This window comes from Anarhichas minor, unplaced genomic scaffold (assembly GCF_050575085.1).
Source record: "Anarhichas minor isolate MPS153535 unplaced genomic scaffold, ASM5057508v1 ptg000004l, whole genome shotgun sequence".
In the NCBI taxonomy this organism is placed as follows: domain Eukaryota; kingdom Metazoa; phylum Chordata; class Actinopteri; order Perciformes; family Anarhichadidae; genus Anarhichas; species Anarhichas minor.
The window spans coordinates 1149648-1174653 of record NW_027466450.1 but is presented as its reverse complement, the minus strand read 5'-3'; the positions used below and the strand labels follow the sequence as shown (position 1 = coordinate 1174653).

General features: G+C 41.8%; 1 protein-coding gene across 1 annotated transcript in view; it reads right to left on the bottom strand.

Annotated features, from left to right (window-relative positions):
• The window catches only part of col18a1a (collagen type XVIII alpha 1 chain a), a 40427-nt gene extending 21323 nt beyond the window's left edge, over positions 1 to 19104 (bottom strand). Inside the window, exons 1-5 of the mRNA XM_076105382.1 lie at positions 18765 to 19104; positions 9296 to 9837; positions 6982 to 7065; positions 4134 to 4205; positions 229 to 307 (exon numbers count right to left, since the gene is read on the bottom strand). Of these exons, the coding sequence (XP_075961497.1) occupies positions 229 to 307; positions 4134 to 4205; positions 6982 to 7065; positions 9296 to 9837; positions 18765 to 19104 (1117 nt within the window). The remainder of the gene's footprint in view (positions 1 to 228; positions 308 to 4133; positions 4206 to 6981; positions 7066 to 9295; positions 9838 to 18764) is intronic.
• Between the last annotated feature and the right edge of the window lie 5902 nt (positions 19105 to 25006).

Here is a 25006-nt window from a genome sequence, read left to right as displayed (position 1 = left end):
ATCAAATTATAAATGTATGAAAGACAGTGATACAGCGAGGGGCAGATCCAAAGGCATCTGTAAAAAAAACATAGTCTGAAGACGGCTGACAGAAGGAAAGTACACTAAACTTAGATTTTTGTCCGGTATAGAAATTAGACAGAGAAATGAAATTCCATCTCATGTTAGAGCTGATCTCTCTCTGCTAGCAGAACGTAGAACTGTGAGTGGTCCTTGATTTAAACTCACCTGTTTCTCTTGCAATTGACAGTTCCTCTTTCCTGGTCAGTGGTGGCTGCTGAATGGGCCGGGAAGATGGAGGAGCAGTCTGCAGGTGAATGATCATGCAACAGGGAGAGAAACATATTATTTTTCAAAGGGCAACGGATTACATTTACTGGAAGCTGAACTCTAGATTGTATACCCCTGCAAACAATGCAACAGCCATGTGCCTGCATGGGAACAAAGTAGGCATTGTGTTCCCATAATGTTTATAGTTTGTGCAGCCAAAGCTCTCTTCCTAACGAACGAGGCCGTTTCCCAGCTCTACACGAAGCCTTTTAAAACAGGGTAAACATGATTGAGTCAACATGAGGAGCAAAACTTGTTCTTTCGTATTTTGGCAAATCGTTATTGTTTTTCGGTAATTGCAGTTTATGCGTTACCGCCGTCAGACATCTTGTAAAACTCTTCTGTATGTGAACAATATTAAAGCTTTCAGGGAACACAGCTGGCGGTCTATCGCGCTGATTAAAATATCATCACCCAGAGTTATAGTGACACCCAGAGTACGATGATTGAGTTTGTTTACGGCAACCTTCATTAGTATTCATGAGTGTGTGTGTATGTGTTTGGTCAACTCATTGCTGCAACTCCTTGCTGCAATTTTTAACCTGCTGAACTGTAAAACCCCGATTATCTTATATGAACTCGGGAAAAAGTTATGACGTGTGTTTTTGTGTGTGTACATCACTCATCACATTTCTGCCCAGCTTTTAAATTGTCCTTGACCTTTGCACTGCCTTTGTATGACCGCATTAACAAATCAGATGAATTGTTTTGTCAAAATAGCTGAATATATTTAGAAGTTATACCTTTTTTTTGAATGTTTTTGTGTACTCTATATTTGTGGGCATAGGACAGACAGATCAGTCTGTAGTCTACCAACAGTCCTCCGTCACTAACAACACAGCAGGACTGAGAGAAGCAACGGGACTTAATGAAGGTCGGGGGAGGAGGGCTCCCAAACTGCCTTTGGCTAAAGACCAGAGAGGGGGAGGAAATAATGCAACCACCCCCCAGCCAGTAGCTCATTCTTCACCGGTGACACACCTCGATTTGTCACCTGTGGAATTCAAGAGAGGAGTGGGATGAAGAATGTAGGAGAGGGGGCAGCCGAGGGGGCAAAGCGAAGCCACTGTTGATAATTAACCAGTTTCCTTTCTGAGGAATTCTCCCCACTGTGTTGCACGGCACTGGCTATGCTAAGAATTTGCCCAGGCCGCTATTGACGGCTCTGAGTTGATACATGTATCTGTTCAATGTGATAAAGAATACCCCGCTTGTTCACTCCTTTACTTATCCATCATAGCTGGGGTTGAAGGGTGGGAGGCTCCAGTCTTTAGAACATAGTGTTGATGGATTTGAACCGCATGACCCCCTGAATCTAAGAGCAGATATGCAGCTCCCTCGACAATGAAGGTATTCCACCTCTGGAACAGTGTATGTTGTTTTTTTTCTTTTCTCAGTGCATGTCCTATAAAGTATTGCAGAGAGAACTCTGGTTTGCTGTTGTTGCTCTTAGGGTGAAAGACAGACAGCCTGACTCCCATGGTTTGCCTCTCATGTGTTTGACTCTTATTGCATTGTGAAATGGAATCTGGAATCAGCAACAAACAAGTCTTTTCCATTTTTTTCCCAAACTTTGCTGCTTTTGATTAAGATTGAAATGCAGACTAGATGCAAAACATGTTTGTTGGCCAATCAGTTAGCTACTTTGAATTTTGAAACGAGAGGCAGAAGCTCCTTCAGCACTCGGTCTAACAAAGCCGATCAGCTGTCACATATCACAGCAACTATCAGGTTAACAGTCCCTGTTAGCTCAAACCAAACCTGGTCAAAATGTCTGTTATTTGTATTTGATTAATTACTAAAGAGAACTACATTCAGAAGAGCAGTTTTTAATAGTCGTGGGTCACCAAGTCAAGTCTCCTCAGCCTTCAAGTCTCAAGTCAGGTCGAGTCTTCAGGCGCTCAGGTCTCAAGTAGGTTGAGTCTCACAGCAGACGAGTCGCAAGTCTACAGCTCTCAGAAGAGTATAACTCTTAATACACAAAATCCATGAATGTGCTCACATTAAGTATTTATGAAAGCTTTCTTAAAGGACATTACAGACAAATTGAACTTAGCAGCTGTACTCTACCTGAAACAATACCTCGCATCACATGCAGCTGGAATTAAGCTCCAACATTTCCTCTTTGGGTTTCATGCTGAAGGAGACACCAGCAGTGACACTGCTATGGGTGACTGACTAGCTCTGCCATCTATCACCACGAAATTCCAGGATGACAAAATGGAAAGTTTTACTTGTACAACTCTCCCCGTCTCAGTCGTCTCTGCCTGGACTTGCCTTAATTGCAGCGGTGGGACAGTTGCGCAGAGTGTAGGTTCTACCTTCTGTGAACAGACATCGGATGGAAAAACATCGGCAGGTAGGCATTAGATGCCAGCTGCTGGGTGTCGCGTTGCATCGCGTACTGCATGATGAAAGCCTACTGAACAGATGGAAAACCTTATAAAAGTTGCTGAGTATATGGCAGTAACGTTGAAGAGACTTCCGACCTGCGGTTCCTCTCCTGCTCTAACTTTCTTTCCACCTCACAGAGTTGAGTGTGATAGAGAAACCAGTCAGAATAACAGAGCCTTTAGGCGGTGGGTGGGGGGGGGGGGGCTCTGACTTGGATCCGATTGAGTCCAAATTGACATCTGGTTTTTCTAACTCTCCAGTGTAATTGTGAGTGGGAGTGCATGCACGCAACAGAGGCGGTGGTGCAGGCTGCCGGTGGAGGCTGTGCTGCATTTCAGCCTGCGTGACTATCTTTGACAGGTGGGAGGATGTGAGTGGGTGTCTGTAGAATCTGATTGTGTGAGTGTGAGGGAGACAGAGAGCAGAGAGAGGAAGACAGAAAGACAAGGGACTGGGGGGGGACGGGGACGGGACGAAAGGAGAGATGAGGAAAGATACCGTAAAATACAACAACATGCAGAGATTTAGAGAACTGAAAAAAAAACGATAGTGGGAATACTAATAGCGTGAGCATGTCAGTGTGAGTGAAGGGAAAGGTAATATGCAAGGTGAGTAAGAGTATCTGTCGGTCCTCTTGCAATATCTGTTATGTTAGGCCTTCGTCCAAGTCTACAGATCTATTCAGAGCGCACACGCCTCACCTGACAGCAGGTAAATCTCTGCTCTTTAAGCATACCGTCCATGCTGAAATAAAATGTGCTAAAACCAACATTCGAAGCCGGACATCCTTCTTGCTGACTTTACTTTCTGTTTAGGCCGCTATACATTTCAGAGGAATGTCATTAACTCTTGAATTCTAGAAAAAAGCCCAGTTTTTACTCCCCAAGGTCATTTGCCTTTCTAGTCTGACAAGAGGAAATGTAAAAAAGTCTTTGTCCCCAGATCTATAAGACAGAAGAGGCTCGATTTCCATACGTCAACTCAGCAGTTTTTAATCTCTCTTGAGGGATGAGTGTTCACTCACTTATAGCGAGCAACTCGAGACATCAGTGGTCTATCTAAGACTGGGATGACTCGGTTTGCAGAAGCAAAGGAATAATCTTTATAAGCCAGGTTCGCGTGTCTGGCTTGGTCAGCTGTTTTGCGTTCATTCATCTTCTCACTCCCCCATATCTCGATTTATAGTTTTACACAACTTCCCAGTGAGACAATGGTAGACCAAACCCATAATGTTTCAATATAATGTACCAAGAAGAACAAGAGCAGCAAAATAGATGCAAGGAACAGTACCGTTATTAATGAAACATCACCTAACTTAAATGATGAAGGAAAACAAACATCAGCGGGTCAATATTGTCAAACCTTTGTTTGTAAAAGAGCTAAATAATAAATACAAAGTTGTTCCATACCGTCATTCTATGTTTCTCCACGGTTGGCTGTGGGGGTCTGGTTTCTTCATAGCCGCTTCCTTCACCTGAAGCCTGAGGAGACCAATCAGACATGTTTTAATTTTATGTCAACGAGATGTTCTTTCGTTGTTTTACTGAACTGACAATTAAAAACCTGTCACATCGAAAAACAGTTCTTTAAAATGCACGTGTCCATGTGTGTCAGTTCATGAACTCTACTTTAAGTGTGGTAAAGTTCAAAAGGAATGTAGCTGTTTAGTTAGCAGTATTTTATTAAATATGTGTACAGTACATGTATTTTACATAACTACATAATCTCTATCAGACCCAGCTCTAGACAACAGGGGGCCCTCGAAAAGATTTTCTTTGGGGGCCATCCTTACTTTTTGTGTTTGTGAGAGAGAAAAACACGCACACAAAACAGTTATGAGATTGGGGTGGGATCGTATTATCATGCTTTTTTAAGGTTATTGCGATTCATTTTTATTTTTTTAAAGCAGAAGACAACCATTCATTCATTTTCCTTTTCCTTAACTATTGACTGCATTAATGTGTCAGAGCAGGGGCTTTGAATAGATATGGCAATAAACAATAATTTACAACATAGTACATCGCTATATAATATAACCTTAAAGAAACTAGATATAATTACTACCACAGCCGTTGATTGGCTTTTTGTCCCCCAGCAACTTTCTTTATTAAAAAAATAAAAACATTGCGAGGACCTACTCAATTGGGCGGGCTAGCACTAACCTCTATGCTATTTGTGCTCTGAGTGACAGTACCACTTGCCTGGTGTTTTTATTGCTGTAAATGTGTTTTTTTATGCCATGTTCTTGGCCAGGTCCATCCTAAAACATACATCTAATCTCATTGAGCCTTTTACCTGAATTAAGGTGTTATTTAACACTGAACTCTCTCTAAATTGTCAATACTCTATGGCGCTCCACTAATGCCATTAAGTCAAATGCTTGTATATTTGTTGTATCATTTACAATACAGTAAGTTTGGGCTCATTGGCTTCAGAACGTCTTGGTAACGCTATACCTTGAATGTGTCCTCAGAACAGCTGTGTGTGAGGTTAGCATTTGAGATAAAAGACACTTCCTGAATCGGAAACCTGTCATTTCCACTTGGAATGTGATTCTCCCATCTAATCCAAACAACATCTAAAGATTTGACGACAACAAGCGGTAAAATCTTGAACCTTGTTCTGTCAGTAGGGTCGAGGTTTTGGTGGTCTCAGCGAGCAGAGCAGCTGTGGAGGCAGCGTTTCATTAAATGACAGTAAATGCTGCTGGTGGGCTGCAGCGAGGCACCTGTGTTTGTGTGTGGGTGGCCAGGGTCGGCGCTGAAAAGGCTGCACTCGGGCTCTTATCTGTTACGGATTTGCTATTGTAAAATGCTGGAATAAATCAACAAAGTACAGTAAAATTAATACTTGGGCTTCTCCCTGATGCAGTGGCAGATCCAAAAGCAAAGTCTTAATAGCCTATTTGAAACGATGGGTCCCTGATTTCTGAGAGAGGTGGACTAAAGCAGGCTTCTCGTTGCTAGCCGGCGACCATCAATTTTGGCAGATGCTGGCAGATTTCATTAGCTTCAGCTAGTTAGCCAATTAGCTTAATGTTAGCTCCAGGACTTGGTTGAAAACGTTTCCAGCTGACTCTTTTTGAAATGATAATCTTGTTAAGGGGGTTTTTAACTATGCACATGATGGCTGGAAATCTGCTAACATTAGCCTGAACTCTGACAGCATCCAGGACTGGCTTCCTCACAGTGGGGAAGTACTACACAGTGGTTCTGCTGGATGTGAAACAGGTCTTTCTTTTGTGACCTTTAACCCAGGGACTATATAGAAGAAGTGGACTTTGTCACGGTAAAGTTACCCATCGGTTTGAGGACTGCCGTTTTGAAGCCTTGAGTTTGGCATTTTGGCCGTCGTCATCTTGGTTTATGGCCGTAGCCATCATGTTTTTTTTCAAGCAGAAGCGACAGGAAAAGGTGGAGCTGAGTACGATTGAATGCTGAATAAGACAATCTTAAGCAACCAAAATGTTAAAATTAACTGTCATGAACTGAAAACACACTTTGTAACATTTAAAGTTTTAAGACACACGGACAACACCCAGGCTGGACAATGCAGTGGTAGCAACCTGTCAATCACAAGATAGCCACGCCCTGAAGCATACACTGCTTTATGGTCTATTTTACTGTAATTGGGACAAAAATGTATTAAATGATCATTCTGAAAAAGACTTGAAACTAGCGACTGAGGCCACAAACTCATGTTTACAATGTTTACTGAGGTAATAAATCAAAAGAGGAGTAGGGTAAACTTCTCATAGACTTCAATACAATCAGACTTCTTTTTGCAACCAGAGAGTCTCCCCCTGTGGTCCATTAGAGAGAATGCAAGTTTAAGGCACTTTTGCTTTGGCTTCACTTTTCAGACGCCGAGGTTGCTGCCTGCTGTAACCGCACAAACTAATGTGACCCCGTTAGATAACGATGCTCTATGGTTGTTGTAGCGCTTGTTTAGCCACATGCTAATGCTCTGAGCTTACGTTAAAGCAGATAAACATAATCAATACCTCACAATTTGCTCATGTGTTTTTGGTTTTGGAAAGACTTGACAGGCCTGCAGTGCCTGCTAACTGTTGCTAAGCTATGACTGGACAATAATTGTTTGAGGGAGGGGTTGTGCTAAAAGTTGACATGTGTGAACAATCTCATCGCCAAATACTATTTTATATTTCTGTCTTATAGTAGGTCTATTTCTTGCAGTCATGGCACAGTGGTTCATCACATGTCAGGTATCTTCAAAGTGTGATTAGATGTCATTTACCATATCTGAGTCATCTTCATCCTCTTCACAGTGCCTCTCAGCAGCACGGGGGTCTCCCACCACCCTCAGCTCACCGATCACTCCCTGTCAAAAGACATAATATGTGCGATGAGCACTTGTTCTCAGACACACAGACACACACACACACACACAGTATGTCTTACTTTCAAGATACAAATATGCTTATCTTATCTTCTATATTTCAAGGAATTCCCCATTTCCGTGAAATCAGAGAGGCTATTGATGTCTCCATTTTTAGCGTCGGCCTGTGAAGTGCCACTATCTCTGCCCCACACAGACACGATCTGATACATGTTCCCACACAGGACAGTTGCACAGATAGCATGAATGCTATCTGAAGGCCTATCAAAGGGCCATTAGGTCTGAATGAATGAGGCTTCTCTGCTGCTGAGTTATTTGAAGTCGACTCTTCAGGACACATTTATGCCCTGAGAAAAAAGTCAAATGGATTTTTTAAGAGAACTTTGAAGATAAACAGCAAAGGCTCTTTGACATTGGAACCATGTCTCTACACAGGCTTTTAATGGTCGTTCTTTTTTTGTAACTTACGCAATGTTTAGTCGACGTGTCATGGTCTTTTTCTAACAAATTGCTTTAGATCTTCACTAAAGTATGGTTTTCCTGCGAGGATAATACAAAAAAGGGACATCAACTAAACAAATCCAGTTTCAGAATGGAATTTCCATTTTATAAATATATAATGTAAATATTTAGATGCCAAATAAGCCCTCCAAGTCTTGATTTGATTGGAGAAATTAAATTCGCAAGACATCTCCAGCTTAGGGCCATGCTTGGGTCAACATATGGCATGTGGCCAACATGTCAGGGTTAGGTTGCCTTTTCCAAGTGAGCAGCTTGTAATACATCTTTCTCACAAAATATCCGACTCCAAGGAAATACCTTATATGGGCTTGAGTAATAAAAGAAAGAAAAGCTCAAACTGTGTGTAGCAGAGTGACAACGTGGTTTACAGCAAAATAAGTAATAAAAATGATTAAAGCAAGTTAGAGCTGACAGAGGAAGCGAGAGATAATGTTACAGCTGGGAGAACACTAAAAACATTATCTCAAGGGCTCGCAGCCAAATGGGAAGTAATCATTTGAATTTTTGACATATTTAGTAGTTTAAATATGTCTTTATTTCTTTATAATGTACAAATATAATAATTGTTATTAAAATATACTCTTAAGCTGTGGCTTGAGTATCCCCCCCAATAAGCCCCTTATTTGGCTCGCCTGTAAAGGGCTTGTGCCCTCATGGCTTCAGTCTTATTAACACAACAGGGAGGTCATATATGTCCATATAAGCAGCAAGACTCCCTACTTGGCAACACTGAAGAGTGAAAGCGGCAGAGAAAAGCATCATCGTCATGTTGAAGTGAAACTCAAAAACAGAAAGGTCATGTTGGGATGCCGACAAAAGCCAGCCATCTATCAAAAGTCAATGAATAGCTTCCAACCAAGACAGTAAAAGTCTTTTAAATATCAAATTTCTAAGATAAATAAAAACATTTTTTGCATGAATTAAAGATATCTCCACACACTTTAATGGATTGTATTTTCAGGTGTAACTTCAAAAGAACTGAAGTAATGAATAATTGTCAAAATATTACGAGAGTCCAAATAGTAATTTTTCTCCAGATTGTAAGTGAATAATGAATCATAAAACAATCAGTCAATAGTGATTGTTTGACTCATTGTAAAATGCTCCCAAGTATGTAAATAACTTAAGCAGTAAAGTAAGAGTGTCTGGTAAAGTAAGAGTGGTAACGCCTGCAGCAGTGGCATGTTTTGTCCGTGCAGGTAGCCGTCGGTGAACTACTATAACCCTTTAACAGCTAAGGTCAACAGTTGTTGGGGTCAACCGCTGGGATTTACAGCAGTCAAATGACTGAAGTTAATTATCTCCCAACTGTGAGGTCTTCCAATTATTTGCAGTCTACTCTGGAGAAGATGGTGAAGCGACGCAGACATTTATGTTGTGGTTTAGAGTAGGCCAATTTGAGCAATGAAATCATATGAGTTATTCGGCCAAGATGTTTCACATGATTGACTGTGGAAAGTCAAAACACAAAATGGTGTGTGGGAATGCGAAATGTGTAGTCTTCTGACTCCAACACAAGAATTAGTGTGACTTATTGAATACAATAGAGCCGAAAAATAAAGATTGTTTTCTCGACCCTATGAACACAGTTTATCTTTCATCGTCATACAGCCCTTAAATAAATAAAAAATCCTGATTTCCCGGGACTGAATATTGTCTTGTTGAAAATAGACGACGCCCGTGTACACACCACAAACTTGTCAGGATCAGCTCCTCCAGCTTGCCCGACAAAGACCCCGGCACCGGCCTGCAGATCCATCTCGTCCGGGGACCTCTCGATGCGCATCACCTGAGGGTCTGTGTCACAGTTGAGGTAGAACATCACCTTGTCGTCCCTCACAGCGATGGCAAAACGAGTCCAGGTGTCCCTCATGGAGGGCACGAGGAACCTGGCCGCCTCGTACGACTTCTGCGAGTTGGGCTCCGTGTAGTACAGGAGGACATTCTGGTTGCCGCGCTGCACGGCCGACAGTTTAACACCCACATACATGATCTTCTGTGCGGCATCTGTGACGGAGAAGATGACGCCGGCCCGCTCGGTGGTGGGTTTCAAGTTGAAGATGAGGGCGAAGTCTCGGTAGAACGGGCTCGGCAGGTGGGCGCGGGCCAGCTGGCCCGTGTTGGCGTCACGGTCAAAGACATAGCCGGGGCTGCTGTCGGGCCCATAGACCTGGGCGATCGTACTTGGAGGAGGATCCCCAATCAGCTGTAGCAGGGAGACTCCATTGTCTTCTAGAGGGGGAGAGAAAAAGGATGTGAGGCCACAATGCGTATGACATATGTTGGAGGTTAGAAGAGAGGGCTGCATGGCAGGGTACAATGTTAGAACAGGTTATATTAGGCTGCTGGGGGTTGACTTCAAGTGAATGTGCCTGTTGGATGCAGGAACAACTGATATTACTTGCATAGGACCGTAGTCTTTGTTGCACAAGAACAAAACAAAAAACAGCATAATTGGTCAAAGATGTTTCCCTTTCAAAAGTGATGTAGATTTCAATGAATGTAGATGGAAAGTGACCACAACTGCCTCCAACCAATCTGCAGGCTTTTTTTGAGAAGCGTTGGCAGAGCTACTCTGTCTACTCAGGGGACCAAAGAACAAACATCATTTTAGAACTTCTAGCCCGAAATATGGAAAAGGTTGACATCTCCCAAAAAAAGCCAAAAGGATAGGCCACATGAGACGATGAGCAGATAGTTTAAGCAGACATTGCAAAACAAACTTGTAATTCAAAATCTGAAGGGGTATGAAAAGGCAGAGTCTAAAAGATACATACAGTACTTAAGAGTTGACTGATTTAGCTCTCAGTATCTGAGAAAAACAACTCAACACCTAATGTGTCGAGAAAACAATCTTTATTTTTCTGCTCTACTGTATTTACCTGAGAAAGGTATGAGCGTTATTATTGAATGTAGTGACAGAGGAGTCGCAAACAGAGGAGTCATAGGAGCTATAGCTTCTAGATGTGGTCTCTGCAAAACTCTACGCCAGAAAATGACATCATCAGAGTGAAACAAATCTTGCGCATTTAAAAATATTGAAATTTTCTATAATATTGATGAATCTAGTGCGTGTAGAATAGGGTAAAGATTATTATAGATGCATCACATTCCTGACGAAACTAAAAATAAAATAAAATTTTGAAAAAATCTTCCGACTTGTGTGACATCTACTAAATGTCACTGCTCCGGGGCACACAGGGACCAACAGCTGGGCCTCCTGCATATCTTTGCTCACTCTTCCATCACCCTGGGTGACTCTGGCGGGGTCGCTGCATAATGATCGGAGGCGTTTAGGAAATAAAAGGAACACAAAGAGCGATGTGTTCAGATAACGGTGGAGATGTCCTACTAGCATCAAACTGGAGACCGCACCTTTTCGGCTTTGATCAAAAAAATGATGTGTCCTCATGTTAAAAGAGAAATCACTGTTTTGGGAGAAGACAACGTCGTTTTCTGGTGCTTTGAAGAAATGCTTTGGTTTGCCACCTGGTGAGTAATGCGCGAGCTCCATCGCCCGGTTAAAAGCCTCCCCGCTGGAGATCAGTGGGGTCTGCAGGCGGCTTTGTTGAGAGCTCAAACACGCGATGCGTCTAGCTGAACCCGAGGTCCTGCTTTCTGCTGTACAACCATAAACCCGGGTCTGAGCTTTTTCTGCACGCTGTCTGAGAACTGAAGATGCTTTCATTTGAGTCTGAGCAAACAGAGAACACAGTCACACTGTATATGGAAAGCAATACAAATACTTTCCAGTATTAAATATGAAGTTCCCTCCGCACCAATCAGACGGACATTTGTGAAGAAGACGCCTCACTAGATGCACATGTTATTATGTTACCAGAATATATAGATAAAGCACCGATAGTACAAAGATGTGCTACGTTAGTTCACAGTACAAATGCTACACTTTGGGTCAATTTCAAAACAGTATAATAGTGGAAAATCCAATAACATACAACCAATATAGCAAGCTAAAAAACTGATTATAATAGCTATCTATAGAATATCTACTTATAAAAGACACTACAAATGTTTTACATGTCACTTGATAAAACCTTGATAAACCTTTCTTAATTTGAAAAACCTGAAACAAACATGACCTTAGCATAAAACTGACATTTTCTATGTAAGAAATAGACGGACGCATTCACTTGCTTCAACAAATTTGAACGTTTTCAAAGAAACATGCAATTTGTGAACTGTACATTAGCAGCTGGTCATGACTATCAGATTTGTATGCAGATTAAACTTCAAGGTCTGTAATGAATTGGAATGTGAGGTCTCTCAAACAGAGTCTGGTTGTCCCCTCTCAAGAAGACATCATACATGCTTCAAACATCTGATTTTCTTATGCATTCGCCAAATGAACAGCAGACATCCTCACACATGCACACAGCTTCCGAGCTTCCCAAACCCCTTATTAGCGAAACACTAGTCATCACTCACACCAACCAGATGTGAATTACCAAAAAGAAGACACATCCTCATGAACCAGACGGTAATCAAACACTAGAAGACAAACAGGATCAATCTTTACTACAAATACAAAAAAAGAATCCTGATGTAATTGTGCCAGATGCCAGGAAAGAAAAACAAAAAAAAAGCTTTGAAGTGTAAATAAAGACAATTTCATCACTGGATCTAAAGCGGCTAAAAAGGTTTGACCTGCTTCAGGCTTGCAAAGGAATGCTTTGGCTGAAGCCTGTTCAATGAGCCTGCATTGTCAACAAAGGGGCAGCCAGTCATTCCTTCTCAGAGATCAAAAATTGCTGGGTACAAACAAGGTTCACCATTAGCATTTTAAGTGCGATCTCAATTCAGGTTTTTCCAAACAGCTTTTGTTCACCAATGACAGCTTCAAGGCCAATCTTGAAGAGAAAAGGTCTGCTGATGAATGGAGCGGTGCCGGGTTTATGGCACTAGTTTGTCTTGTCAAGAAGGCGGCTTACTGACCAGAAACGCGGCTCTTTTTTTCATTTCCTAAGATTCCAGGACGGGGTACCAGAGCTTGTGATACCCTGTTGATAAAGCTGTATATACAGTGTGGGGCTGTGTATACAGCTTTGGGAAGTACAGGATCCTGTGTAATCCATGGGAAAACATTTGAACATCTGGACAGTCCCAGAAAAACTTTGCGGTTTCCCTGACTACGCTCCATCACCATTTAAAACATCCCTTGAGGCCCGCTGACAAGGGCAATGATCTCTCCACTCACTCTGCAAAAAAAGCTGGTCAGTGGTCTGACCTGTGTTCAAAGAGAGTGTCTGTTAGAGTTCAACTCTGGAGACATGAAAATTACTACCCCATGATTTTACAAATGTACTACAATTTGTTTGCATTTGCTGCATAAACTATGTCTGTCAGCCAATTGATTTAAAAGTGAAGTAAATTAAATTTGGTCACCGCTCAATTGATCCCTGTTTGATCTTAGTTCCTGTCTGCTCACGGGACTAAAGGGAGCCATTTGCAAGGCTTACAATGTTAAATCAATGACAAGTACTTTGTGGAGTCCATTTTATCTGCAAAAATAAAATAGTGTACATGATTCATTTTGATACGACATGTCGCCCACTGTGTTGCGGAACAAATACATGCAAACACGGGTGTTTGCATGTACTCAGTATCACTTCAATAATTTTATCTTGTGCGAGTAAATATAGTACCGTGATTACTACTTACATACTACATACTATAACAATATCTATAGTAGCATAACTAATCTTCAACAGCTCCATAACCAACACCAGATTCCACTGCCAGGAATATGAATTATTATGTCCCTAAATTATAAGAAGAAAAAAGAACACAGGACGTTTTAAATATCAAGGTACATATCAACACACTGGATAAATGCTGCTTTCTTTCTGCAGAGGATATTCTGTAAACCCCTGGGCAGATTTTGCGGTATCTTTAACCTGATGATGCAGAATGCTCAGAAAAAAAAAGATGTCAAACCAAAAACCACATCACAGTCCAGGAAGGAGATTTCATGTTGGCTTGCCGTTAAGATTCAGCTGTGATTCTCAAACCACAAAGAGGAAGATGGGCCTACCGCAAGCTGTGCACTTTAGTCTTTGGGGAAGGAGTAATACGATAGTGTTCAAGTTCTCTACCTGTAAGTGACGAACACTTAGTCAATATGCAGGGTGTAAACAAAACCCTTCCACATGCCTGTAGCTTCATATGTCTTTTTGGAATGCTGGGGGGAAAATAGTTTGTACGATATTCACAGATGCACAGTGGAAATGCTTCTAAATAGGTTTAGAGCTCATTAAAAATGCTGAAACAGCAGCGCTCTCCTCTAGAAACTGCTATAAAAAGCTTTTAAGAGTGTCACAATTGGGCTATTATCCAGCGAGAGTACTGTGTGTTGCAACACTGCCTCATCAGTTCTCGTTTTGTACCAGTGCAACACAAACCGGAGGGGGGGGGGGGGGGGAGCAATGAGTTTCTGGCAGCAAATAAAATCGGGCTACACTGTGCCCATAATTGGAACCCTCCTGAGAGGCAACTCAAAATGATTCCCTGGCAAGCAGCGAGCTGAAGAACTGGAGCCAGCTTTCCTGTCATGAGATACAATGTCAATCTCGGGTCAACTGAACCTTGGTACTATATAAATCAATGTCAAACCACCAAAAGGGTGCACGAGCCACAAAACAACGACTAAATGTACACCGATGCCACCAAAAGACAGTGTATATCTTAACAGGAAAACATATTTTTTCACGTTTTTTAGACCACCACAGAGGTGGTGAGGGACAAAAAATCACTTTAAATTAAATGAATCAGCCTCAACTGACACGAGAGTAATGGAGTTTCTCATACAGGATATAGTTTTACTGCCGAGAACAAACCAAAATAAATTGCGGTTGACCTCTAGACCCTGATATGAATGACTGCTCATCTTTCAAGCGGGAGACTGGTAACCATGGAAAAACATCAGGGGCTATTGTGCCCCAACAATCCTGTCTTACCTCAAGGGTAGCCCCCCCCTGTGGTAAAAGGATCACATCTGACAGATTTCTTACAATGTTGCCATGCACACACTGATATCTCTGCGATCTTCCCACAGTGATTACACACATATATAGGCTATATTTTAGTATATAAGGTGTTACCTTATGTTTCTTGCCTCATGCCGATGGCCCTTAACTCTAATTCCATCCAGAATACCAAGTCAAAATGACGGGTATATCATAAGGCATTCTTACATGACAGGTCATAGTTAAATGTTGTGAGAGTAGGGTAGTATTAAGGAGAATATGAGTGCCCTCCTCTCATACATCGAGCACACACAGCTGCAGATAGTGGAAAGTGTCTACAGCTTCCCAGACACTGCATAGGAGGGGCTCTGATCAGTGAATCCGAAAGGTCAAAGGACTCGTGGGTGGGTGGATGCAGCGGAAAACAGTACCAGGTTAGAGTTATTGGGCTAGTAAACTGGGAAATAAGGCATTTTTGCCCGTAAGGCACACATTTACAGAGCTTTGTAACATATTATCTTGGCTATTTGTGTGTGACCTCATTCGGTTTTAGGCCAAAGCCCGTTAACTACGTTCAAACATTTACTGGTAAGACCACTGGCTGCTGCAGTAAGACATCGGCATTCAGCACACGAGGCGTTTTGTTAACAGAAACAAGGTGAAGTTAGATTGCTAGGCAACGTCTCATTGACTCTGAAGTTTATCAGTTAGCTTCAGGATGTGGGGGCAAAGAGACCTCACAGAGACAGTGATAAGTCAACAGCTAAGTCATTTCTTACATCAAGTCTATTCAGCCTCACTTAATCACCATCACTCCATCAAGCACTGTCCATTAGTAGATTTTTAAGATTGCTGTTTTTCAATGAGTGGTACCAGATGGTCTTTGACTGCAGTGGCTTTCTGTCTATCCAAGAATGATTTAGAGTGACTGAAAGCACTGCAATGATACCTTGAGGGTACTCTAACAGGTGATACCCATTAAGCACGTCTTAGTGGTGAACCAGCTTTTGGAGAGCCTATAAAAGCTGACCTTGGGTTGTAAGGATGGCAACAAGATCGGACCTTTTTATTTGCCTTAGGTTGCAAAATAGCAATGTCAGAGCTGCTGTGTATGAAGGCCAGTACACACATCTTGATCTTTTTTTTTTTAGCTTTCTCAAACACAAAATAAGGAGCAGTCAAAAGCTCCTTATGCATTACTGAACACTTGTATCAAACCATTGAAGTGTAAAGCTATGCAGTAAGAGTCACTTTTGTGGCATTTACAAAAAATCGACATGTAAAACCTAAGCCTAAAAGCCCAGCTCCCCTGATGTAGAAAAGTCTTGCACTCCCAACACATAGAAAGAAAAACATTTAAAAAACAAATGCAAATCTATTTGGGCCCAGATGCATCACTTAGTCCTGGAACCAGGGATATCTTGTCCACTCATGTCTGTCAATGAAGCAAGCTGTCAGAAAGATAGTGAGGCTGTAAAAAGACAAAGTCTTGAACTCCCAGTGATATGTAGTGGAAGTGGAGAGCAGCAGCCCAGTAAAAGGAATTGGGCTTTAAAAATGTTCAGAATTGAAGGCTTGCTTACAGAAACAGACTTTCTCTTATTCGATTGTTGGATTGTTAAACTTAAACTACGAGTTTGCTGGAATTAGTAGAACCTCACTGACATTTATATATGATCGATTACATATGTTTGAAAGAGACATTTCAAACAACAAATGAGCTGTTCTGGTATTTGACATGTCATATTTAATTAATCAAATTGAATTCACCTGTTCAATTTGTTTTAACTGAGTGAAGCAACTTTCCAGTTAAATACTTTTGCCTAGCACGGCTGTAAAATGTTGACATCCCACTGAAAACCGTTGATGCAAGCATGACTGCTTACCATGCATAACAATCTAATCTGTCCATTTCTGGAGAGACAAATGCACATCAAGCTGCCTGCAAGTCACTCGCTGTCAAAAAAGACATGCAATTCTACGTGCCACAATTATCTACAGTGTTTCATGCACAAGTTGTCTACAGAAGACATGCCTCTGCTTTATACAATTTTCGGATGCATCGAGGATTAAAAAACCGTGCCTATGGCAGAAAAACAAAAATTTGATTAGTACTAAGAGTAATCATGTGTGGAAACAGAAAATAGATAAATAATTTTTTACATCGTGTTTTCTGACATTACTACAATCTGTATTTAGAAAATATGTAGTTGAATTTGAAATGGTGGATTCTTTCAATTCACATTTCATTTTTGTGGCATGCTTAAAACACTATATGCCGTATGTCTGGTGATGCTATGATTGCATTGCAGAATAGGATAAACAAAACTTACAAAACCATGCAAACTCCCTCTGAGCAAAATATCACCTTTTGAATTAATAACTTACACGAATGACCCATAAATCCACTGTACTGTGTGTGTGTGTGTGTGTGTGTGTGTGTGTGTGTGTGTGTGTGTGTGTGTGTTATAATGACCTTCAAGTAGTAAGTCACATGCGATCCAAAGGACAAGGGAAACACATACATGCAACACTGTATGTAAGGAGTGCTGGCACCATGCTTGTTAAGCTTTAGCCAGAACTTTTTACCTTTCAACATCAGGACAAACAAACTTGAGGCATGCTTATTTTTTCTTCTGAATTGTTTTGCTGTGCATGGGAATTAAGATATTGTTAATGTCTTTGAGTGGGCTGACAGGGATAACTGTAAATTATTTGGGTGGGTATCGGTTATTGGGAATTGGGAGGAAACACCAGACAAACTGGGGGGTAAGGATACTGAAAACTGGTTTAAAATGAATCCCAAAACTAGGTTTCATTTGAACCAGTAGTTACCTTTCTGGTTACTAACTGACAAGCACTGATACCCATCATCCTCCTCGTCTGGTAGAGTGTGGCACTCCACAGGGAGGCGTCCCTCATCCAAGAGTGCCCAGCAACTGTCCCGCAAGACTTCGCAGAAACTCCGGCAAGGCAACACCGGCAGCGGGACCAGAGAGCTGCACTTTGGTACCAAGAGAAGGCAGAAAAACCACTCCAAACTATGGTGGCAACGTGACTTCAACAGCCATGCCCATTCATTTAGAAGTACCTGGACTTCCTCCACACTGCTCTGGTTGAGGTAATTGGGCACAACAAACCTTTCCCCAACCATGGAGGAGCAGAAAGGGAGAGCAGTATCAAGCAGTAAGCATTGAGGGGATTTTACTATAAGTGCTGATTTAGCTACTTCTGTGTGGCTTTCACCTGGTGCCCACCCACTTACAGTTGTTGGTCTAATTATAGTTGCTTGGCTAGGCTCTTGCTCACTTACTGATGATTGAGTAGCATCTAAGATTTGGTAAATTTGTCTGTTCACGTTCTGGCTAGTTGCTGGACTGGGTACTTGAAATTGGGCAGCTATTGGTATTAAGGTAGTATCTGGTTTCCTGCTAGCTGTTTGTGGTTGGGTCATAAACATTATTGGGGTAGTAGTTGGTTCTTGGGTTGTAGAAAGTGCCTGGCGAGCAAATGAATCTTGTCTAGTCTGTAACACTTGGTTAGATAAAGTTTGCAGGCTAGCTGTTACTTCACCAGCTGGTAACTGACTAACGTCCACTAGTTGGTTGTCCTTAGGTACCTGGGTAGTCTCTACAGAGTTGTTGCTTACAATTGGGTTGAGTATATCTCCTAGGGTAGGTATTTCATGAGAATACTTTGTCAAATTAAAGTCATTAGCATTCCAATTAGAGCTACTGTTAAGCTTTCTATTTACTCTTGTGTTATTGCTGGTTTCAACAGAAAAATCTAGATTTTGCTCTGATTTTGTGCTACCGAGATTATGGCCCTCATTTGTGCTGTGATGAATTACCAAGGCACTCTTTTGAAATTCCATCTCATTTGTTTGGGACACTACACTGTCTCCACTATCTAACCCCATATGATCAGTGGGCATTACAACTCCTTGATGGTTTTCCACAGAAAACCCCTGTGTTTCAAAGCCAGCTGTCCAGCTACTTTCAGATCCGGTTGCAGATCCAGATTCAGAATTGAATCCAGAGCCAGACCAAAGACCTGACCCAGTGTCTGATGCCAATTCAGACTTGAGCCCAGATCCAAGTCCTGAAACGTCTCCTGCAAACCTCAAATGATCAGATCCTCCAGAACCCATACCCGTTAGAGAAGATGTGCCATTACCAGGTTTACGTATGCGTGACGAAATCCCTGCTGTTCCCTTTTCTGATTCACGCTCATTCTCCGGTTGTGTTGTAGGTATTAGAGTGGTCAGTCGAAGTCCCTCTGTGGTCTCATCCCAAGTCTGCACATTGTTTTGGATCCGATGTCCCTCATCAATGATCTCCGCTCCAACACCTGCAATGTTCTCTGATGGTGCATCTCCACTACCTGCTGGACTGCCAGACCCCTCATGGTCCACTGTTGGGGGAAACGTTGTAGTACCAGTCCGGGTCCAGAACCAAGCATCAGAGTAGACCACCCGCAGGGTCAACAAAAACAAAACTCCGAACTGGGTCCTCATCTTAGGCATCATATCAAGTCTTGACCACGTCCACCCACTTGATCAGGCTCCCAGACTGAATTGTGTCATGTCCACACTGCCACTACACTCCTCACACACACTTTTCAGCTCTGTCTCCGCACACACTCCACTAGGCAGAGAGCAAAAGTGAAGAGGAGTGTCCCATTCAAAAGAATAAAGGGGGAGAGCAGGAGGAGGTGCCCTCCGTATTGGCTGCCCTGGCAATATTTCCTCTCCTAACTCCTCCTTCCTCCTCCTTCTCCTTTTGTCACAGTAGTGAAAAGCGATCTCTCCTGCTGACTGATACCTTAGAATTACGGCAGCTTTGCCTTTCAGTGTACAATACTGATGCCTTCAGTGTCTTACAGAGTAGGGTAATTTGTTCCCCTTGACTCGTTCTCTTTGTTAAAAGAAGATAATGGGAAAACTACAGATCTAGCTTTAAAAAACCTGCAAACTCTGTGAAACTACACAGTGGGAGCAAAAGTTGTGCTCATGTGGTTTGCTGAGTTCAACAAAAAAGATTTGTATGCAATTTTGTGGTGAAGGTTTGAAATGTAAAGAGCTGAGCTGAATTCCCAGCTGTGGATTAAACAAGTCCCATTCCATTGCAATAATGCAACCAATTATGCTGCAAAGTTGTTGTTGTGACATGTAAACATGTTTAAATATATTCTAAACAACAATATATTACCACAGCAATTGTATCATTTTTATGGGATTTTGGTCAAATGTATCTAAACAACCAAATTCAAAACCACTAAATATAAATTCAATCCACCGGAGTCAGTTGAAGCTCTTATAATCTGTCTTTACATTTCAAATTCAAGGCATAACGTTGTCATTTCCTTCCACTCTTCCCTGCCTACATTGCCCCTGCTCTACATGGTGCCATTTATTGTCCAATACAAGTAAGACCCCTGTTTTCAGTGCTCTGTGGTTACACGTTAATCCAGGCCTCACTTTCTTGTTCAGACTGGTTTCTCACACTGCCTATGGGATCAGTTGACAGAGACCCTCAACATCTGGTAATGGGAGATCAGTGATAAAAGGATCAGGAGGTTTGTGCAAGTGTGTCTCCAATAGTACCGGGTTTTTTTTTAATAAAGGCAGGCCTTTTTTTGCACGTAAACACAGTTGCTGATAGAAAGGAACCTGGGTCAAATGTGCACAGCATGCAAACATCCCTGTGAAGGTTCCAGACGCTTATGTTGAGATGCATAAATGTCTTGACACAAGCTTGACAACTTTATCCTGTAGCTCTCCGTCATGGCCCGGGGTCACTGATGATCCATCTGACCCCTGTCTGCAATATTATGTTTGTTTAGCCTCGCAACGGGGGAGGTGAACACCAGAGACATTGGAAAGTGCTAAAAAAGAAAATAACACAGTATAGCTCACTTATGTATCACAAGGCCGAGCTATTTTGTGCTTTTTGCCCTGATGACATTTTCAATGAAAGAAAAATCTTGTGTGTAGTCATATGAAAAGCAGCTTCCTTTTGGGCAAACATGACTAAGGGACTTGTGATTGTCTTGAGTTAGTGTCTGCCTGACTTTTATCTACAAAAACATTTATCAGTTAAAGGAACTAAAAAGAAAACAAGGTCTATTTGCCACTACTGAAATAATATATAAAGAATACTACTTCAGGAATGGAAGATCTAAGGCTTTCTATCCTCATTTCAGAGGCAGAATTCTAAGAGGCGAGTTGCAGTAACAGTAAATGTAGATTAGTTGACCCTCAAGGCAAAAAGGAGTTAACACTCTAACCAAGCAATTGTTCACTCTAAAACTGTCAAAAATAGACATTTTAATTACAGCAGTTGCTTGAGAAAAAAAACAAGGAGTGACATCTCATTTTTAAGGTGACTTTTACGCAACGCTATCCAAGAAAGAGAACAACACAAAATGTTTCAGGAAACATTAAAAGTGGACTGCAGACATATTCTCATCCACTTGCAGCAAATTGTTCTGTGGTCGGACAAACTCAGTGATCAAAGTCAGTCTGTAAACCAAAATAAACACAATGTATAGAGTAGGGGCTTGGTTAATAAACCCTAGAGTAATAAACTCGGTGATAGGTAATGATTAGCCTCAAACATCAGCTCCCCCTCGCAGGGTTTATTGTCTTATTGTATAAGTTAGGAGAAACCAAAAAAAAAAATAGCAGACACTTTCTTTTGCAAGAATTTCCACATGGCTCATTCAAACCAGATCAATGTAACTTAATGATGGCAGAGATGGGTGTGCTGTTTTACTCTTTCCATCTCCTGTGGGGATCCCCAGCAGCATGATTGGCTCTTTTATCTCGTCCCTTTCCGATCTTTTTACTACTCACAGAATCCCGACGGAAAGAAGAAACTGTCTAAAAAAAAGAGTGAGACTCCAATCAGTGTTCGGAGTAGCCTGAAGATGTTTTTTGTACGACACTGAAATATAAAAGATGGTACAGAGTTTACAAATGTTCAGACACACTTTAAAAATGGGAAACTTGCCAAAAGGCTTGGGTGGCCAAGCCTTTACCCTGTCACCATGGAACTGGAAAACCTGACAAGGAAAAGGTAAAATTGCACTTAATGAAGGTAGCACTTTTGCGCTTTGGGAGTGACAGTTTTTTTCAGTACAGGTAATCTGCACATATCATAACATACCTTGAACTTTGTCAAAAGTCTCTTCTTTCAACATCCCTTTAATGTGTACTGCTGCCAGTACAGAGTACAGGCTGCAAGAGCTATTTGACAACACTGTGTCCGGTTTTCAAGAGTGACGTTTGTAATTCTAACAGGTGATTACAGAAAGAATGTTTCAAAAGTTTGCACTGTGTTGTATGTCGAAGATAGTAAGAGGCTGGACAAAGGAACTCACCAACTGTGTTTAGCTGATGAGACTTCTTTTTCTGGGGAAATCAAACTCAAAGGGTGTCTGACCCCTTGAGCTGTCCTTTTAATATGGATTATTACATATAAAAGAAAAACTAACGATTAGGATGTTGTTGTTAATTGATCGAAAATAACAGCTGGGCAATTGTTGTCAATGAAATAAAGTGTTCAAAAATGCATTTGTTCAAGATATAGTTATGTTAAGATATGTTCTAAGGGTTTCAGAATGTCCCTTTTAGTTCACATGCTGGTCACTGCAGCCCGCAGACAGAGGACCATAATCTCAGCAGGGATCTCTCGTAATGTAAAGGGTCAGTTCACCCAAATGCTTTTGGCACCACTAATAGAATTCCATTCACCTCCAATGTATTTGTGTGGTGGCAGAAATATTTTCCCATGAATACTCTATATTTCTACTCCTTTAAGAAAAGAAAAGCCTTTATCGCACATGTACTGCAAAATGGTATTCCTTGTAAATGTGTGCGATGTCTGCGGCCTGTGAAATCCTGAGATGTTTGAGCAGGGGAAGAAGTGAAATTCCAGGCCTCCCCAGTGTCCGTGCTCACAATACACAGACAAAAGCGTGAAACCCAAGACCAGGAATGAGTCTGACGCCTGAGACCATCAATGGGAGGATGAATGATCGACTAATTACAACACCAACAAAAAAAAACAGCTGAACTTAATCCACGAGGGACCAAAGGTGTCCAATTATCTGTCACTGCACTGCATTATCTGTATTTTAGTGCCAAACTGTCATTCAGAGCTTGAATTTCAAGTACAGAGTATCGATCATTAGAGCTAAATATTATTTTTGTGAATAATTAAAAAAATAAGAGGACATATGTGTGCAACACAAGGTCCGCTGGAAAGAGAGAAAGTATACGTGACACATACAGATTACAATAAACCTTCTCTATTAACTTGAACCGTCACTTAGCTTCTTGAAACATCTAAAATATACACTTAAATTATTGCTTTACAGGCATTAAGGGTTCTGCTGCAAGGAAACATTTTAAGTCAAACAGAAGAGCGTGAAACTAAACGTACGTTACAACAGAGGTTGTCGATACAGAAAAAAAGAAAAGGTGAGGGGTCTATTCTCCGTAGGCCTTGGAGCAGCTAAAGGGCCTTTTGGGAAGCCCCCCCTGCACCTCCACTGATGTTATTTCAGAGAGTGGGGGTCGGCGACCTCTCGCTGTGAGTCATAGTGTAGTCTCCGTTACACAAGCATTAAGCCCCGAGGCACTCGGCTCTGGGAGTTTTAAATGACACAGACGAATCAGCATGTCCGCACAGACACTCATGGACAAAGTCAGCCCACATATGGTTGAAACACATGTGCACACACACACACACACACACACAAACTTGGACTGCAGTCGCACAGCATGTCACAGCTGAGCAGCAGTATAAACAGTGAGACACAGACACAAACTAGTGAACATATGGCTACCACACACACACACACACACACACACACACACACACACACACACACACACAGGACTCCCCTGCTTAAGCTGCAGCCATACAGCATGTCACAGCTGAGCGGCAGTGTAAACATATCTCAATTTGAGTTAACTGCAGAAATTTAAAAAAAAACACGTGAGGAAATGCCTGTGATACCATCATTAAGAATCTGCATTTGCATCCATTCTCCATCCAAAAAGACAACTTCTCTCATCTGACCCAGTATCCCGGAGCAACAGGTTGCAACAGAGCGGTGAATCACTGTACAGTGAAGGCACTATTCAGTGGCTCTCCAGCAAAATTTAAAGCCGGTTGTGAATCTTGAAAACGGAGTGCTTTCACTTGTCTCATCCCCTCTTTTAAAAAGGCACAATCAGCAATTTGTGGTCATGTACCGTGCCCTAGTTCTTCCAGTCTCATGGGAATTAGTGTAACACACGGTGTATGTGCCAGAATGTAAAAACTTTACTTTCTATTGAGTACAGGCTAGCCTTGCTAGATGGCAGACCTGGTGGCACCAGACAGTGAGACAGCAACAGATCCAGAGACCCTGAGAATGGAGGATGAACACAGTTTTTAGGCTGATGGAAAGACCCCGATTCAAATGATGGCATCTTCCCTCACATCTCTAAGATCTCCAACCGGTGCATGTGTGTCACTGACTGTGTGAGACAGCCAGAATGAGAGGGGGGGGTAACAAGAGTGGAGGTCAGAAGGTCATAGCTATCAGATTAGGAGGGAAAGGGGTCCCGTTTCCCACCAATAAAGACTTATCGCAGTCCTGGAGTGGCCTGCAGGAGCAGGTTGTGAGTGAGAAGCCCTGCCTGCAGTGTAAATGTCTTCCATTCAGACATGACAGCTTTTGTAAACTCAAACTGTTGGAGTTTCTTAAATTCATCGTCTATGGAAGAGAGATTATCTAAAGACTTTAGAAGAGTGCTAGAGTTCATTCAGCCTCTAGCATTGGAGTGGGCATGAAAAGAATAAATATGAATCAAGCCGTCCAGTGTAAAGGCTTCACAAAAGTAATCTGTAATTATCTGTTTGTGTTCAAAATACGATTGCCTTTCTTTCTCGCAACTCGAGTGACGCGGCAGAGGCACCGTCAATGAACGGAACAATGTTAATGCTACAGTGTAGCTTTGACTGTGTGGGTGGGTGAGTTACTTGTCACTTCGTATTCATTCAGAGCGGTTGCAGCGGACCCATTGAAACGGATGAGGAGACCTACAGCATGCGTTCCAACAATGCAATTAGCAGTCCGAAAGCGCCATTAGTCCTCTTGGGGTTTTTTTTTGTGTTGTGTTTGGAGATCGATGTCAATTGTAACAAGTATTGATCAAGGCCTAAGTCACTAAGTGGTACTCCCCTTTAAAAGGAAATGAATAGTGATAGAACTTGTCTCACAAAAGCCTCTGGCACTAACTCTTAAAGAAGAAAGTGAGTTTGACAACCAAAAGCCCATCACATGGCAAAGTAAGCACTGAGCTGTCAATACAATCCTATCAAATCCTGAAAATACAGGCAGTGTTGAAAAGCACTAACTGA